We start from the raw sequence: 17,537 nt of genomic DNA on the forward strand, positions 1-17,537 counted from the left end.
TTTAGTAAAATTTTATTATAAAAAAATCATTAAAAATATTAATAATATAAAAATATATAATAAAAAAATAATAATATGATAAAAATATGTATATAATAAAATATTTACTAAAATTTCAACATAAAAAATATATTTTTAGTAAATTAGTAATAAAAAATAAAGGTTTTTTGTAAGAATATTGTAATTTAAATAAAAAAAATTACCTTAAACTTTCATGTTTGTACGCAAATAAAAAATAAAAAACAAATTATAAATTTTGTGGTCCGTATTTTTATTCGGTTTGTTTACAATGGAAAAATATAATTTTTTCATATTTAACACACACATTGTTAAAAAAATTAAAGTTTGATAAATTTAAATTAATGTCAACATAAAATATAAATCTATTGTTACTTGTTCTTGGCTCTTTTTGAAAATATTTAGTTTTGTTTACTTCATTTTTTACAAATACATTTACAAAACTTTTAAATATACATACAATACATTAAAAAACAAGTTTTATATAAAATACATATTGCCTAACTTTCATACAATAAGAAGATTTACATATACCATTACAAGCATTTACATATACATATTTATAAATTTGCCACATTAGTTAATAGCTCAACATTGCGCTTGTACAAACATTTTTAGGCATGCGAAAACAAAAAAAAAAATAAAATGAATAAAACGTAAATTACCACTTTACATTAGTGCTCTATGAAAACAAATTAAAATTAATTAAAAAAATTAAAACTAATTAAAAAAATTAAAATTAATTTAAAAAAATTAAAATTAATTAAAAAAAATTCATATTAATTAAAAAAAATTTAAATTAATTTACGAAAAGCTTCAAATTATAAACAAATTGTTGCTAAACAGTGTTTGTGGTTTTAAAATTATTGCATTAAAAAAACAAAAAAAAAATCAAAAATTCGTTTGTTGCTGCTATCGTTTGCTATCGCTCATTCACTTAGCCAAATGCAATGTTTTTTGTTAGTTTTAATTGCACACTTAATTATGCATAATATATGTATGTATAAGTATAGCATTATTGTTTAGTATTTATTATATTATACATTTGATGTAAAAAAACTTTACACATTGCTTTACTTCGCAGATTCACTAATTAATTATTTAATTAAGTTGTTGTTGTTGTTTTTTAAAGTATAAATATTTTTTAAATATTTGTTCCTTTGTTGGCGAGATTCTTCTTTTACGTTTACTGCTACAATGTTCCATCATTGTTTTGTTGTTTTTGTAATTCTTAGCAGTACGAGTACTTCAACTGTTGTCCGTCTATTCCCTATATATTGTATATATATATTTATATGTGTGTATGTTTATCTCTTATGTAAATTAGTATGCTTCTAATTTATTCTTCAATATTGATATCCATTCACTTTGAGTTGCTCTGCCACATTCGAGTCTCTAACGGTGCGGGACCGTTAGTTTGCTAAAATAAATGTTATATGCTCAATATTGCATACTCTTATCGATCAATTTAGGTCGTAAAGCGTCATATTTTCATTTGTTCAGCTCTAAAAGTAGTTTAAAGTATTTAATTTGACTTTAGTTAGTATTTTTTACATTCCCGATTCCGCGATGCCTTCGTCATCTGTATGGGAGAAAGTGAAAATATTTAAAAATATTATTAATTTATGAAAATATTTTTTAAAAATATATGTTTTGGGTTATTACATACGGACATTTGTTTTAATAAATGTTAGTTGGGAACTAAAAAAATAATAATTTTTTATATTTAAAATTCGCCAATTAAGGGTATTCACAATGAAACTACTTCTACACATATACATTTATTTTTTTAAATAATAATAGCAAAGTTATAAAAACAAATTTACCAAAAACCATTTTAAAATAAATACTTTACATTAGGCTACACATATTTTTTTAAAGAAACCAGTAACTTTTTAACATTAAACCTAACCTATATTGTTATAAATACAGTTCCTCAATTTATTGATCGAGTGTGCGCAACTTTTTAAATATTTCTTTGCTGATGTTAAGTAAAATGTTGTACTGTACTAAGAGTACACTTAATAGTACCGCTAATATTTCCATTCTTTGTAACTAACGTGCCATTGAACACACTTACTTCGCTGAGTTCATTACGGGTTCCCATTCGAACAACTGTTTGAGTATAGAAGCGAATGTTGGATGTGATATTTTGTTGGTAGAAATAAAAGAAATTTATTACAATGAGAGTTTATTGCTTTACATCCATCATTAGCACGTAAAAATGGCTTGAAGGGTCGTTCCAAGGTTAAGAATCCTCTTTTAACAAAGCGCCAAAAAAAAAAAATTGAAGCTAATCTTCGCAAAAAAGCATACAAACTTCATAATCGAAGATTGGAAGAAAGTGATCTGGTCTGACGAGACCAAAATAAATCGCTTTGGATCCGATACGAGCAGTGAGTGTAGCGAGGGAAGGTGAACCACTATCGTTGAGGCACATAAGGCCAACACTTAAATTTGCTGGCGGTTCGTTGATGCTATGGGATTGTATGAATTGGAATGGAGGCGGAAAATGTCACAGGATTCTAGGACGAATGACTGCATCCGATTATATTCATATTTTGGATCAAAACCTCTTAGTAAACTTGAGTTAATGGGGTCTCACTGTTGAAAATTCAACTTGTCAACAGGATAATGACCCCAAGCATAAAGCAAGATTTATCAAAATTTGGTTCCATGATAAACAAATTAAAGTTATCGATTGGCCCTCGCAGTCACCGGACCTCAACTAAATAGAACATCTTTGGGCAAAACTCAAAAGGCCCTTGGCAAGTAGTGATTCAGTTCCCCGAAATCTTGACGAACTTTGGCAACAAGTGACAGCGCACCATAGAAGCCTGCCAAAAAACTAATAAGCAGCATGCCTACCAGAATAAGAGCTGTTCTGCAAGCAAGCGGTGGCTATATGAAATATTGAGTTAAAACTCAAATTAATCATCGAAAGGCTGTATATTTGTTTTGTTTCATTTTTTGAATGAAATTTGAAAATGTCCTCTTTAGTTAATAAAAAATCTTTTGATTTGATTTTGGTTTTCTTTTGTCCTTTATCCTTGAATAAGTTAGCACACCGCAAACATTCGATCATTTATTTGAGGAACTGTATTTTGTATTGTGTGTGAAATTATGAAAAAATCTATTTATTTTTCGAAAATCGAATTTTGAGAGGCCAAAACATCTAATATTTGAGATAGAACTAATTTATTTAAACGCCGCCGTTTTGACAGTATTTTTTTGATTGAAGGCCAAAGTCTTCCAGGTTAAAGAGAATTTTTAGATTTCATCCACGAAGAAGGCCACTGTAGCAGTGGAGGGCCTTCTTTTAGCGCCGTAAAAAATTTCACTGTGTATTCTTGAAACATGTACTATATACTTTGAAAATTTCAAAACAATCGATGCAGTTGTTGTTTTGTTTTTAATTCACAAAAATCGGATTTTTAGCCTGTCTTACTATGTGGAGTCCTTAAATGCACCTAATGATTACTGGAATATTCCAAATTGTTTTAACTTTAGTCACATAACTTAACAACTTTAATTTAGCTAAGTGAACTTTTTCCCAAAGTCAATTTGGAAGGAAGGAAAATAACTGTTTTGTGGGCGTGGCAATGGATCAACTACATCGATTTACAAAGATGATCATATTTAATAAATTTTAGGGGCTAAAACAACCGTATCGATCGAAGAAAGTCAGAACATCATGGCTTCACAGCCCATCGTTTTATCAGCACTTTTTGCATTTGCGAAAAACTTGTACATACATATATCTTTCTCAACTCGTTTTTTAACTTGTTGCAAAATTTTAACAGAAACGAAATAAAACCTACTAACTTTTTAATAAACTCTGATATTTCGTTGTTAATTAGAGTCCTTTTCCGATACTAAGTGAAAATAAAAAGTTACGGTACATTTGGTGCATAACAAGGTCAGTTAACCCCAAATTTCGGGAAGGAAAAACATTTTTGTAAAAGATAAAAATAAAAAAAAATTGTTATTTGTATTTTTCACATAAATTTTGAGGTTACGTAAAAAATAATTTCGCTCAAAAGTTGTAGATCTTTTTATTACCTACTTATTTGTACTTTAACTTAAGTCGTCAGGGATTTTAGTTCTGTTTTTCATACTTAAAAAATAAAGCATCTACATATACAACAACAAACAAACTTTAGTAAACAAGCACAAAGACAACTGATTTAATCAAATATGCTACAAACCCAAAAACGGATTGGCGTATATGATGCCACCGTTCTCACCAACACCACCACTACCAACACCATTCAATGTAGTTGTGCCCTTAACACCGGTTTTACAGAGTTTCGTATAGCTTTCGCCTTCACCAACCAGTGTTGCTATTTCGTCCTCGTCATTGCGCGTATTACAACTTGTGCCCAACAACTGATCATAGCAGCTGACATCTGTGCTGATTACATCCGCCTCGATGTCATCATCGTCTTTCTCCAAACTATTGCGGTTACTGCCCGCCAACGAGCTGTGCATGGCATGTGAATCCTCATAGCTGCCGCCACCACTGTCGTCGTTGGCATTATGTGCCACATCAATGTGCGTGCCATAGACATCGTCGAAGAGGCCATCGTCCTCCTCCTCCACATCTTCATCTTCATCATCCTCGTCGACATCGAGCGAACGACGTCGGAAGACATCATCGTCGAGGTCACCATCATTACCCGAACCGGAGCCACCGCTACCCGAGCCGCCGGAAACTGAAGCTGAGCCACCACCGCCGCCGCCCCCAACACTGCCATTGGTCACAATCATTATATCCTCCTCGGCAAAGCTCAGGCGTGCATTACCGCCACCGGCGCTGCCACTACCCGAGCTGCCATTGCCGATGACAACAGCGCTGCCATTACTAATACTGCCGACTATGCTGCCACGTGGTCCGTGACCAACACCACCAACGCCAATGCTGCCACCATTGTTCGCACTGTTGCCGCCATTGCTATTGACCAGTATAATCTCATGGCTGAGACTGTTCTTAATATCACAGGAGGACGCGCTGAATGTGATCAGCTGTGACTTGCGTCTGTGTTGCAGCGTATGGTGCCCGTTCATTGAGTTGTTGCCACCGTTTGTATTATGGTGATTTCCCGCAACGCTTGCACCGAGCGTATTGCTGTTGTGCACCACATTGCCGCCGATGCTGATCACATCGATGGCACCCTCTTTACAGATCATCGAGCTGGGTTTATTATCCACCAAAACGATAACCACAGAGTTGTTGTTATCGTTTTGGCTTATCGAATGTCATCTGTCCACTGCGTTGCTATCGGTGTACATATGAGCGCCACCATTGAAGGACGATGTCATCGAGGCGCTATGTGCCGCGCCGCCGAAACCGGTTAATGGCTGTTGATCGTCATGTATGATGGCCGCGTTCTCATTATCGATTTCCTCCGCTTCTTCTGGCTGCAATTCATGTCCCTCAATAGTTGCAATCACCTCGCCGTTCTCATCCAGCTGTTGTTGTTGCTCTGCAGTGTCATCGTTGTGACCAATGAAGTGTGCAGTTAAATGAAAGCATTTGTGTGTGTTCATGTAGCACATGTGTGTGAGTGTGTGAGTTTTTAGGTAAATGTATGCAAATTCATGGTTGGAAGGGGTGTTTAACGTTTGGTTTGGGTTCCACGTTTCGCAGTTGTGAAAGAGAAGAAATTTTCGTATTTTTTTTGTTAGTTACAGCGAATAACCCAACACCTTCTTAGCTTCTTGGAACAAAAGTTTGACGTCAAAAATAAGTGTTTACATAATTTGTTAGTGAAAAAATTGGCGAAAAATGTGAAAGTGATCTTTTCTATGATATAGTGTGACGGAGTCTAAATTTTTGGTAATTTAGTTAAATTTGGAAAAAAATAAAAAAAAATGTTAACTTCGGCTTCACTGAAGCTTTAATACACTACAAAGGTGCATTTTTTATAGCATAAAGGGTTGTAAAAAGGTAAAATCTTGATATTGATCGATCACTTTGTATGATAGCTATGTATATGCTATAGTGGTTCGCTATCGATGATTCCGACAAATGAGCAAATTTTTGGGTAAAAAAAGGGACATGTTCACAATTTCAGTTTGATGTCTTAAAAACTAAAAAAAAAACTTCTAAAATCGGAAGGAATTTTTCCCACAAAGCTCTTCTGAATTCAGAGTACAGGGTTTGTCCGGAAAGTAATAAGACTGATTTTCTTCCGCCGCGACTACACAAGTACTTCGAAGAGTGCGCGCACCGACTGGAACCGGTAGAGGGCGTTCCTAGCTAACGAACGAGCGTCTGGTCAGTTGCCTCCAAGCACCTGGATAGTCAGGACAAATATTTTCGCTCGAAGTGTTGAAGCCGAAAAAGCAGCTGTCGTTAGAGCAGAGGTACGCGATTAAATTCGGTAAATCTTCGACAGAGATATGATCAAGCAGACGTTCTTTTAGCAAGAAAACGATGTCTTTTTTTGATATCCATCCATCCACCATGAATTTGATCCTCCTGAACAAACCGTCAACGTCAAGTTTTACGTGGAAGTCCCCATGAGACTCAAACGAAGGTTCAATCGGTTCCGACAAGACATCGCAGCCGATTGGAAGTTGCACCACGACAACGCCCCGGCTCATACCGCCTTTCTTGTGAACAGCTACCTCACCAAGGCCGGTATCCCAACGCTTCCGCAGTCGCACTGCAGCCCAGATGTGGCCCCGCCGACTTTTTTGTTTCCTTGCCTGAAAAGGCTGATGAAAAGCAAATATTTTGAGACAACAAGGCTATTCCGGAGAATGCCTTCCGTGACGCCTTCAATGTTTGGAAATCGCTCTGGCAGCGCTGCAACGACGCAGAAGGAGCTTATTTTGAAAGTTTTTAAAGAATTGTAACGATTGGTTCAAAAATTTTTTTAACTCGACTCAGTCCTATTACTTTCCGGGCATACCCTGTAGAAACATTCGTAGTTTTAAATGGAAAAATGAAGCTTCAGAAACACTGATTTTTATGAGATACTATAAATCCTATAATAACTATGTAAGTAAAGCTTTGAAAGCTCCAATTAGTCGGAGCATAGTTCTAAAGCAAAAATCATTCTAATACCCTTTAACTCATTTGAACTAAACACTTTAACATTTTTCGCCAAAAACAACTCCAAAACCGAAAAAATAAATATTTAAATATTAACATTTTAAAGCTGGTTAGTTTAAAGTACAGAAAAAGCCAATAAAAACCGAAGAACGAACTCACCTTCGTAACCCTCATTATCGTGAATTTCTCTCGCAGGACCTACAATATTTTCTTTACCCTCAAGCACAGCCAGCAAACACTGATGAATGCAGATGTACTGCTGCTCGGTTTGCACCATCCAAACGCGCTCTAAAAAACCAGAAAACAGGCTTAGCAACAAGCTTACAATCGAATCTATAACTCAAAATACAAATACCTTTACGCATGGCATAGACAATGCCGAAAATATCGACAAAATCCGAAGTCTTTATCTGCTGCAGAATGCGATCGAGCGTTATAAATGTGCCGGAGCGGCCCACGCCAGCGCTGCAATGCACGACGATTGGACGTTGCTCAGAGCCAATACGATCGCGGAAAGCGCGCACGAAGCGCACCAACGTCTGCGGTGGATTTGGCACACCGAAGTCCGGCCAAGTGGTGAAATGGAAGTGGCGCATAATGCGCTGTTCGCTGCCCTGTTTGCGATAAAAAAAATATGTAATGCAAAATGCGTTGCCTATATTTAATTACAAAAATATACCCTGCACAGCATGAACTCCGTCATTACCCAGTCCGCATAGTGACTGTCATTCAAGATTTGCACTTTGATGTCGCCATAGAAGACGGGCACCGTATCATTTGGCCAGTACTGATCACATTTCTCACGCCCCTTCTCGAAGCAGCGCGTCAACATCACAATGGCACGTGAATTACTCTCCCAACACATACGCCAGAAATCATCGCGTGTCGAATGCAGCGGACCTTGTGTCACAATGAATTCACGCGGTGAATTATGACCTGGCACATAGTTGGCATTAATATAATCGGAGCCCTCATCATCATCGACAGGCTGCAGTTTGAAGCGCGAATGATCGTAGGGCAAAATGTTGGTGAAACGATTTTTCGGACGATTGCAAGGTAGGTCAGCAAATGTGCACGACTGATCACGACCTACATGCTTCAGCTCTTCGAATTCCTCACTGAAACGGAAATCCGAATCGGCCGACATGAGACGATAGTGTTCGGCGAAATTCTTGATTAATATCGGACGATTCTGCTCGATTACACTATCGGGCAGTGACATGTTATCGTTGGCACGCGAGTCTTTCGTAGCCTTGCGGCAACTGTTGCGACGACGCTTAAAAACGAATAAAGTGATGAGCAGCACGAAGATTATGGTTAGTGGCACGGTGATGGCGACGATCAACGAGGTGTTGTCTTGATCTGTTATGTGTGGAAAATGAAGTTGTAGTTAGTGGGTTTTAAATTATTTTAAGTGAGTAATAAATAACGGTATTATTTGCGGGTATATCACTCGTATACTTACCAGGCGAAATTAGTAGATCTTTAGAAAGATTTTTGTGTAAGACATAATATAGAGTAAAGCGAACAGTTTTAAGCAAATTTGAATTTATAATTTTATAATTAACATATCTTGTTATACTTATGTATACGTAATAATATAAAATATCTTAAAATTTTGATTATTCAATTTCTCCTCACTCACCTGTTTGTATGGGGAAGCTGTAGGCTGTGTCTGTGAATTTGTCAGGTGCAGTGAAGGCTCGGACTTTCACTCGATATGTAGTGCCCGATTTTAACGGTCCATTGCAGTAACCTATCTTTCGGTTATCACAATTTTCTGTGCCGATAGTGAAGTCCTCTACCGAACGATTTTCGAAGGGATAATACGGATCGATTGCCTGATATGGAAGCCATACACTATAGGATTGCACGTCATGCCAACTTGGCATCTCCAGACCTGAAGCATTTTTAGAGTCATCCTCAGCGACGATGATGGTATACCAGCGGACCTTGAAAGAAAACAACGAGAAATGGTGTTAATAATACTGTGATATCTACATCATCTAAGAATAATAAAGTTTATAGTTATTATTGTGGCTTCTTTAACTAAATGACTTTCTTCGTAAACTCTAAAACTGTCTAATATCTATATTAATTATACTTACCGGTCCATTTTGGTCGGAGAAATAGTTTTTACGGAAACGTATCTGTATTGTTTGCGAGCTGCGATACACTTCGGTGGGCACCACTTGTGTGGCTGGGCGTGGCGGTGCTAAAATTGGCATCGTTTGCTTATACTCGCGTTCCGGTCCGTAGCCAACCGATGTTTTCGCTTGTATTTTGAAAATATATGTTTCACCCGGCTTCAGGTTGCGTATGGTGCCAGTGACATCGGAAGACTCGAATTGTTGTATACGCATCTCGGTGGCATTGTTCACATTCATGTACGTGATGGAGAACTGGCGTATAACACCGTTGGCCTCACTCGTTGGCAGCAACCACTCGAAAACGATTTCACTGGGCTGTACATCGATCGGGTGGAAACGTTCAACACGTCCTGGCACAGCTTCGTTCGTGCTGAAGCTTGCCGATAGTGGTGAGCTGCTGCGCAACACCGAAGATTCAGTGCCCGAACGCACGACAACGGTGAATGTGTAGTTGCGATGTGGCCGTAGATCGGCGATGGTGATTTCATTGCGTGTGGTAATATTTTGTGCGAGTATATTGTCAGCGGTCAGGTATTGTACATCAAAGTCATTATATTCGCCCTTCGGTATGTCCCACTTCAGTGAGATTTCAGTGTCTGTTATGTTGGTGGCATGTAATTGTGTTATCGGTTCGGGGAAGAGACGATCTTGACGTTGGATGGGTAGACTGGAAACGCCGCCACTTACCGTCCACACGGTGATGTTATATAGACGGCCCGGTATTAACCCGGTGAATGTGACTTTGCGATCCGTATCGTTAGCCAACTTTTCTTTGTCCTTAATATCGGGATCACCGAGTGAGAAACGGTAGATGTCGAATTTCGAAGACGACTGTGGTGTTGGTGTGTATGAGAGAGTTATGGTGTCGCGTTCATCCTCTTGTCTGTCATTTACAACAACCACCTCTGACTGTATGAGCGGCATGGTGCGTGTGGAGAGGTGTGTGGTGCGTGAGAAGATGCCGTAGGAAGTGGTTTGTATATCGAATTTGTACTGCACACCAGGCATCAGATCGCCAATCAAAACACGTACGGTGGAAGACTCATCTGTTGCAAATATTAAGAGTTTAAAATATGTAAAAATAATAAAGTTTAAACCTTGTGCTTACCCGATTTATTCTCAGATACTGTTTTGGTTTGGGCTTTGCTCGGATTTTCCGTAGGCCACCACTTTAGTATATAAGATTCGACGCGTCCCTCAGGCTTCGGCCATTCCAATGTAATGTTGCGCGAGTCCACCAAGGGTATGATATTCGACACCTCATTCGGTGGTACGGTATACACGACCTCTTGTGGATTGGGACTCTCCACACCGAAGCTGACAGTATTCACTTGTATAGTGTACTTTTCACCTTTAGTCATATCGGTAATGTCCGCCTCAGTTGCGCGCACACTGGGCAAGTTAATCCATTGGTCCTTAGTCTCGGTGCGATACCGCATCGAGTACTCCGTGAAATCACTATTCTCTGGTGGCGCCCAATGCACTAACACAGAGTTGCTGCGTACGGTTTCGATGGACATGTTGCGTGGGGGATTGGGAACTGTACGTTTTGCAGAAATAAATTGCATTTTCATTAATATTTTAACATAAGTTAGGTGAGATTTGGCTTATACTTACACACTGCTTGGAAATACGCGTGCGGTTCACTTCTGCGATCGTGACTAACGGCAAAGACCTTCACCTCATAACCGGCGCCCGCATGCAAATTGGTGATAACCAAACGCGAGTCCTTTGTGTCTATGGTACGCACCTCAGAGGTGCCATTGCGCGAATACAGTACTTCATATTTCTCCTGCTTGGAGTTCACATCACTCTTCCAGCTTATATTTAGACCTGTGCGTATGCTCTTTAGATCCTCAATGATGGGAGAGGATGGACGTGTCACCACGAAAATTGTGGTCTCATTCGACTCCATTTTCTTTGAGACTGCCTGCACGGAAAGCGAATAATTACGTCCGGGTAGCAGATTCTCCAGTATAGTGCTTGTGCGCTCTTCGGTAAATGAGCTCGTGTCGCCGTTGAACGTCTCCAGTTCATGATAACTGTGTGTCAAGAATTTTTGTAATTAGTGCTGAACAAATTTTACAAGTTGCAAATAGCTTACGCTATACGGTATTCATCCTGTGTGCTCGCTGGATCCGGTTCCCATGTGATACGCATCGTATTTGTCTTGTCGTCACTGAACGAACGTAAATTATGTACTGGCAGCGGCCGCAACGTGACATCACCAGCCGCGGGCCATGAAGTCACCTTACCCGAAACGGTTTTCACGATAACATTGAATGTCTTGCCCGGTTCGGTGATATCGCGAAAATCAAAGTAAGCAATCGGATCATTATTTCGTGAGACAGTTGATTGTCGACGTGAAGCGGCCAATGAAACTTGATATTTGTCGAACTCCGATATGCCTTTTGGCGCTTCCCATAGCACGCGAAACGAGTTCGACGTTATGTAATCCTTATCGAATGTCACATTCAGCGGTCGTAACGGTACAGTGCGATATTGTGCAGTGGTCGGTGGGGAGATTTCATCTTCAGACATTGTTTGTACCGATATATTATAAGCACGACCGGGCACAAGTCCTTTGAAGGCCGCTTGCGCCGGACCCGGTGGTTCGCCTTCCTTCTCCACATACAGCACGCTCTCCAGCGCATCCGGTGGTTCAATGGATACTTTGTAATGGGTGTAAATGCCGGCGGGATACGGTGGTTGCCACAGCACGAGCAGTGTGGTCTCGTTACGGAACCAGACAATAAATTTGCCGGGTGTATTGGGCTCTGTGCGCGATTTTGTTGATTGTTTAACGAGTGTGGCGTATTACGAGTGTGTTGGATGGAGTAGCCAATGAGGGAAATAAGAATATGAGTAAGTGAGAAATGATATCGAATCCATATGAAGATTATATATGAGGTCTAAAGTGATTACAAGTAAGTGCGGTTACAATAGCAAGCAAAGCAGAGCGGCTTGCAGACACATTCCAACTATTTATGGTATGCATTTTAGGCTTGAGTATTTGTGGCATGCTTGATAAGTGAAGTCTATGTAAATATATATTTATGCATATTAAATATTCTGCTGGTTGTTAGTAAAAATATACAATTATGCTTAATATAATGATAAAACTTAAGTTATGACATTTTAGCATGACAATTTTAAGTAAAAAATATAAAAATGATTATGAAAGTAATGTTTGGAAATAATTTCTATTTGGTCATTATTCTTATAAGATATGCGGTTTGTAATGGAAACGGTTTCGATAATTTCTTTCGCCATTTCTAGGAAGATATTGTCAGAGAGATCCGTGGATGTTAAATTGAATAATTTTCTCACGTGTACGAGTAGTTTGTAATGCTCTTGAAGCGTCTTGTCGAACTTTGTGTAGTTTTAATCCATTAGCTTTTACTAGACTCGAATTGTCAACCAAAATCTTATTTATGAGCCTTTTGCTTCATATTACAAATACCAGGTTCTCATTATTATAAAAATGCTATTTTTGATCCTATATTGTTCATATCCTAACGGCCAGTGTCAACTATAAAATTATCAATAAAGAGACTGTCGAAGAGCGTAGAGCGTAGATTTAGAAAAAACCGCAGAATAATGTCAGTAAAAAATAGCAGGATCGCCAGTCATAATAGAAGACACTCCCGATCTAGAGGAGTGCAAGTCGCGCGTCTGGACTGAAAGTACAAGCTAGCTTCGATCTTAAATACAATATATTATACCATCTGATCAAATCTGACTCGGATTGGACTATTTAAACCGCAAAAAATTAACAAAGAGTTTGCTTGTGATTCGTGCTTGTTATGGAATCACGGCTAAGGAATCGTTGGAAATATTTTCATAAATATTTTGGGGGAGTACAATCTATCAGGAACTCAAGTATAGTATGTGCTTGGCTCAAAGCTTTCGGTGAAGGTCGTGAATCAACTAAAAATTGCTTCCTGCGTCTCCTACATCCACCTCTGTACATGACAGTGTTTGAAAATAATTGTGTTGGCATCACAGACGTAGCAGAGAATCTCTATATTGGTTATAGAACGATTCGATAAAAGTTCGACGAACCATGCTTGCATTGGCATAAAATGAGCCTAATTGAAGACGATTATAGAGATTTGTATCAAAAAACGCGAATTTTCTTTTTGTCAGTTCGGATTAAGATGGTATGGGGCATTTCTAATATATCAAAAAGAAACGAGCATTCACTTATATAGGGTAGTTGAAAAAGTCGTTTCGTATTTCTAATCAAACTTCAACTTATTCTTTTTTTATAATATTTATAATGAACTTTAATGAACCAAAATGAAAGATCTTTCATAGGCTTCTCTTGAAGCCAACTTTACTCCATTAAGGAAGTTCTGCATTGACCGAAACAAATAGTTATCCGATGGTGCAAGGTCAGGGCTATATGGTGGATGCATCAAACCTTTTCAGAAAAGTTCTCTCAGTTTTTGCCGAGTCATCAAAGACGTGTGTGGCCTACCGTTGTCCTGATGGAAGACGAATACCTTTCTGTTGATCAGTTCTGGCCGTTTTTTTTTCGATTGCTTGCTTCAATCCCATCAGTTGTTAACAGTAAAATGTAGAATCAATCGTCCGACCAGGCTGGAGCAGCTCACAGTGGATGCTTCCCTTCCAATTCCACCAAACACTCAGCATAACCTTTCTAGGCGTCAATCCTGGCTTTGCGACCATTTGTTGAGCTTCACCACACTTGGACACACACATGATCCTTTTCGCACATTATTGTAGTGTTTGATCCACTTTTCGTCGCCTGTTACCATTCGCTTCAGAAGTGATTTGATTTCATTTCGTTTCAGCAAAGGATCGCAGATGTTAATTAGGTCCATTAAATTTTTCACAGACAATTCATATGGTACCCAATCAACGCGATTTTTTTTGTAGCCAGCCTTTTTTAAATGGTTCAAAACTTATGGCTGCTTATGTGACGGTCCTGGTCAATCTTTTCCACAATTTCACCGACTTTTTCAACGATAGGTCGACCAGAGTGAGATGCATCTTTCACATCGAAATTTCCCAAACTGAAGCGAGCGACACATTGTTGTGCTACACGAACTGATATAGCGTCGTCTTCGTAAACTTCACAAATTTCATTGGTGGCTTGCGTGGCATTCTTCCCTTTTTTATAGAAAATTTTCAAAATATGTATAGCGAATTTCTTCATTATTTTCACTCATTTTTGAACAGCTGTAACTTTTTTTCAGTTTCCCCGAATTCAAATTTTTGGTTAAATGAAGCTTGAAATCCCACCTTTCCAACACTATATGGTATGACAAAATGTAATTGCTGGCATTGGAAATATACGACTGCAACATCTATTAACAAAATACGAAAAGACTTTTTCGACTACCCAATATAAATGCTAAATATTTTATAAGCGAACGGATAGTGTTTTTCATGATGTTCAGGTTCGCTTCTTTTGAACGAATCTTTCTTTTAACTTAAATTTTGACGAAATCAGTTTCGAAATTACAACTCAACTGAAATAAGCGCAATGGCAACCCACGGCAAATTTATATTTCACTGCACAGCTTACAGGCAGACAGTGCTTCCCAAATGGTTATTTTATAAAAATAAAGCTTAACATTCCAACATAAAATTCTTGTACGGCGATCTTCAAATAAAAAAGTGCAGTTTTACAGTATTTTGCAGCTTACATATATTTCAACTTTAGTTAAACATATGTATATACATATATAGAGTGTGGCATAACAGTGCATAAGCCCCAAGTTCAAACTACAGAAATCTTATTGAAAGCATTTAAGTACCATATAGTTTGATTAATAAGACATTCATTTCAGTACATATGTAAGTATATATATGCACATACTACGTATACATATAGATAAATTGGTGCATGTTTCGTAAGTTTGTTGTTACCTCGCAGAATCTTTATATCCAGCAACTCTTTATGTCGCGTCCTTCTACCTTTTAGCAGCGTAATGAATAGGTATTAGCAGAGATTATAGATTTCATAAAGGTTAACACATTGATTAATTATTATTATTATGTATATATGTATGTATGTATTTATATGTAGATATTGTTGATAATTTAGTCACAATCGTGTTTTATGCCAATTAAATATTAATAAAAGGATAGGGATAACAGTTTTAGTAAGAACCTTTAACGAAAACCCCGCAACCAACACCAAAACCTTCCACTTTCTTTTAACTGTGCCAAAGCTTTAATTGCAAAAGCGCAACAAAGCGTTTTTTTCTATTAAACTTTAACTTTTTATTAACTTCCACAAGCAAAACACCCTTCCCTCGCCCCAAATTCCATTTAGTAGTAGCATTTATTAGGTCTCAGTTCACCTTTGCTTCGAGACTTACTTGTTGTGAAATTGCGGCTGGTATACGCCACCGATTCCTTGTTGTCGTAGACGGTGTAGGCCTGCACCTGATAAGTGGCGCCCGGCGTCAACTCCTTGACGCTGTGCTGGAATGTGTTATTCACGACGAATGTGCGATTGTATGAGCTGGAAGCACCGGAGAGGCCGAGCACTTTGATGCGGAAGGATGTGTAGTTGCCTTGGGTGGGCGGCGACCATGAGATGATGGCATTCTTGCCGCTGCGCACTTGCACGGAGAGGTTCGAGGGCGGATCGGGCGCTGTAAGAAAGTGAAGAAGATGTCTTAAATATTTATTTAAACTAATTATATATTTTAACAGTGGAATAATAGATCTTTTTAACATGTAATTTTGGTGTGTCCTAACCAAATTGGTGTAAAGCGGCTCCCTACAGGAACTTAAGTTATGAATAGCGGTATGGTAATAAGATGGTCCAAATTCATATCAGGGTGAAATATTTATAGGAGAAATTGTAAGAAAACTTCATGACGAAATATTATATTTTCCGACTACCATAGCTCCTAATCTTTCCTACTTATTTTTAAGCGCCAAGAAAAAATAATTTGATGTTAATTATAGAATTACAACGAGCTCATTAGAAGTTGTTCTAAAGAGTTATCGTTCTAAGAACTTTTTAGTGGTCTTCTTGGAACCAAACTTTACACAAATAGAGTGAAAGTCATAATAAACAATTTTTGTTGTTGTTTGAAAAGAGAGGCGCAAGGATGCCGGGGGGTACCCCAATTAAACCTTATCCAGCAACTAAGTGGGTTTGGTAAAATACCTAATTTTTTGTCTCTTACGTTAGAGCGCAATGCGAGCCGGGGAAGATATCCCGTCTCATCCAGCTGAAGGCTGGTAATTCGGAAAAATAATGTTTTAGCCCAATCTACTCAGCCAATTTCGTGAACGTGGAATCATAAGGGTCTAAAGATCTGTTTCGACGAATAAAGGCCAAACTCTACAAGTCACTCATGATCTGATGAGTCGGCGCTACGATTTTTCAAGAGAGAAAGATTTATCGCCTTTGTGCATTGGCAACGGCGAATACCGCGTGGTTGGAACAATGAGCTGAACGGGATATACTCCGATATTGACATAGTTCAGCGAATTAAGAGACAGCAGCTACGCAGGTGTTGTCCGAATGTATGTAAACACTCCAGCTCTGAGAGTATTCGACGCAGTACCGGGAAGCATTGGAAGACCTCCGCTCCGTTGGAAATACCAGGTGGATAAGGACAAGGCTATATAAAGAAGAAGAAGAATCTTAAGGGTATTTGTCCTGTGATTACCTCTACAACACTACTACGTTTTTTTGGTTTGTCCACCATCAACACTAGCTTTGTGGTATGCCCTGTGTTGTTAGCGTTTCAAGACAAGAGGTGTTCCTTTAAGGTCCATTGCTTCAAACAACTCTTGAAGGAGCTGAATGGTCCAGGGCAGCTCAGAGGAATTGTGTTCCCAGCGGGCCAACTCGTCTGTCTTTTCGTTTTCTTCTATCCCTATATGACAGGGTCCTTAGATAATAGTTATTGCCTGCCGGTATAACCTAACGCAGTGAGACTTTGTGTTGGAGCTACGAAGAGCCTTAATTGCCACTTGGCTGTCCACTAAAAGGTTTATGGACTTACTAGTTAGAGCAGAAGCCTATTTGCCGCCTTCTGTTTTGCCAACAATTTCGGCTTGGAAGACTGAATTCTAGTCATTTAGCTTGAAGCTAACTTCTACGTCTGGATTACTACAGAAGAAGCCCGCTCTTGTTCCGTTTCACACGTTGATCCAACGCTGAATACAAAGATTTCACTTTCGTCGATTCCCACAACAGCCGGTTTTACATTACGGGAATTGACCCGGATTTTATCCGGCCAGGGCTGTACTTTCGGAGATATAACCTCGTTTGGATCGGTGAGTTTTAATTTAAGCTAACATAG

At 38.5% G+C, this 17,537-nt stretch overlaps 1 protein-coding gene across 3 annotated transcripts in view; it reads right to left on the reverse strand.

The window, feature by feature from the left end:
* Positions 1 to 606: 606 nt before the first annotated feature.
* The window catches only part of LOC126758531 (tyrosine-protein phosphatase 10D-like), a 185,283-nt gene continuing 168,352 nt past the window's right edge, over positions 607 to 17,537 (reverse strand). Inside the window, exons 4-14 of one of the 3 annotated variants that reach the window (XM_050472831.1) lie at positions 15,588 to 15,866; positions 15,133 to 15,180; positions 11,336 to 12,008; positions 10,849 to 11,273; positions 10,340 to 10,771; positions 9,190 to 10,277; positions 8,727 to 9,033; positions 7,761 to 8,443; positions 7,437 to 7,695; positions 7,241 to 7,369; positions 5,180 to 5,504 (exon numbers count right to left, since the gene is read on the reverse strand). In XM_050472831.1, coding sequence (XP_050328788.1) covers positions 5,278 to 5,504; positions 7,241 to 7,369; positions 7,437 to 7,695; positions 7,761 to 8,443; positions 8,727 to 9,033; positions 9,190 to 10,277; positions 10,340 to 10,771; positions 10,849 to 11,273; positions 11,336 to 12,008; positions 15,133 to 15,180; positions 15,588 to 15,866 — 4,550 coding nt within the window. In that variant the 3' untranslated portion in view covers positions 5,180 to 5,277. Of the gene's footprint in view, positions 1,601 to 5,179; positions 5,505 to 7,240; positions 7,370 to 7,436; positions 7,696 to 7,760; positions 8,444 to 8,726; positions 9,034 to 9,189; positions 10,278 to 10,339; positions 10,772 to 10,848; positions 11,274 to 11,335; positions 12,009 to 15,132; positions 15,181 to 15,587; positions 15,867 to 17,537 lie in introns of those variants that run through there. The other 2 variants (XM_050472829.1, XM_050472828.1) reach the window with 2 other exon arrangements.

The sequence above is a fragment of the Bactrocera neohumeralis genome, chromosome 5, assembly GCF_024586455.1.
Source record: "Bactrocera neohumeralis isolate Rockhampton chromosome 5, APGP_CSIRO_Bneo_wtdbg2-racon-allhic-juicebox.fasta_v2, whole genome shotgun sequence".
Lineage (NCBI taxonomy): Eukaryota > Metazoa > Arthropoda > Insecta > Diptera > Tephritidae > Bactrocera > Bactrocera neohumeralis.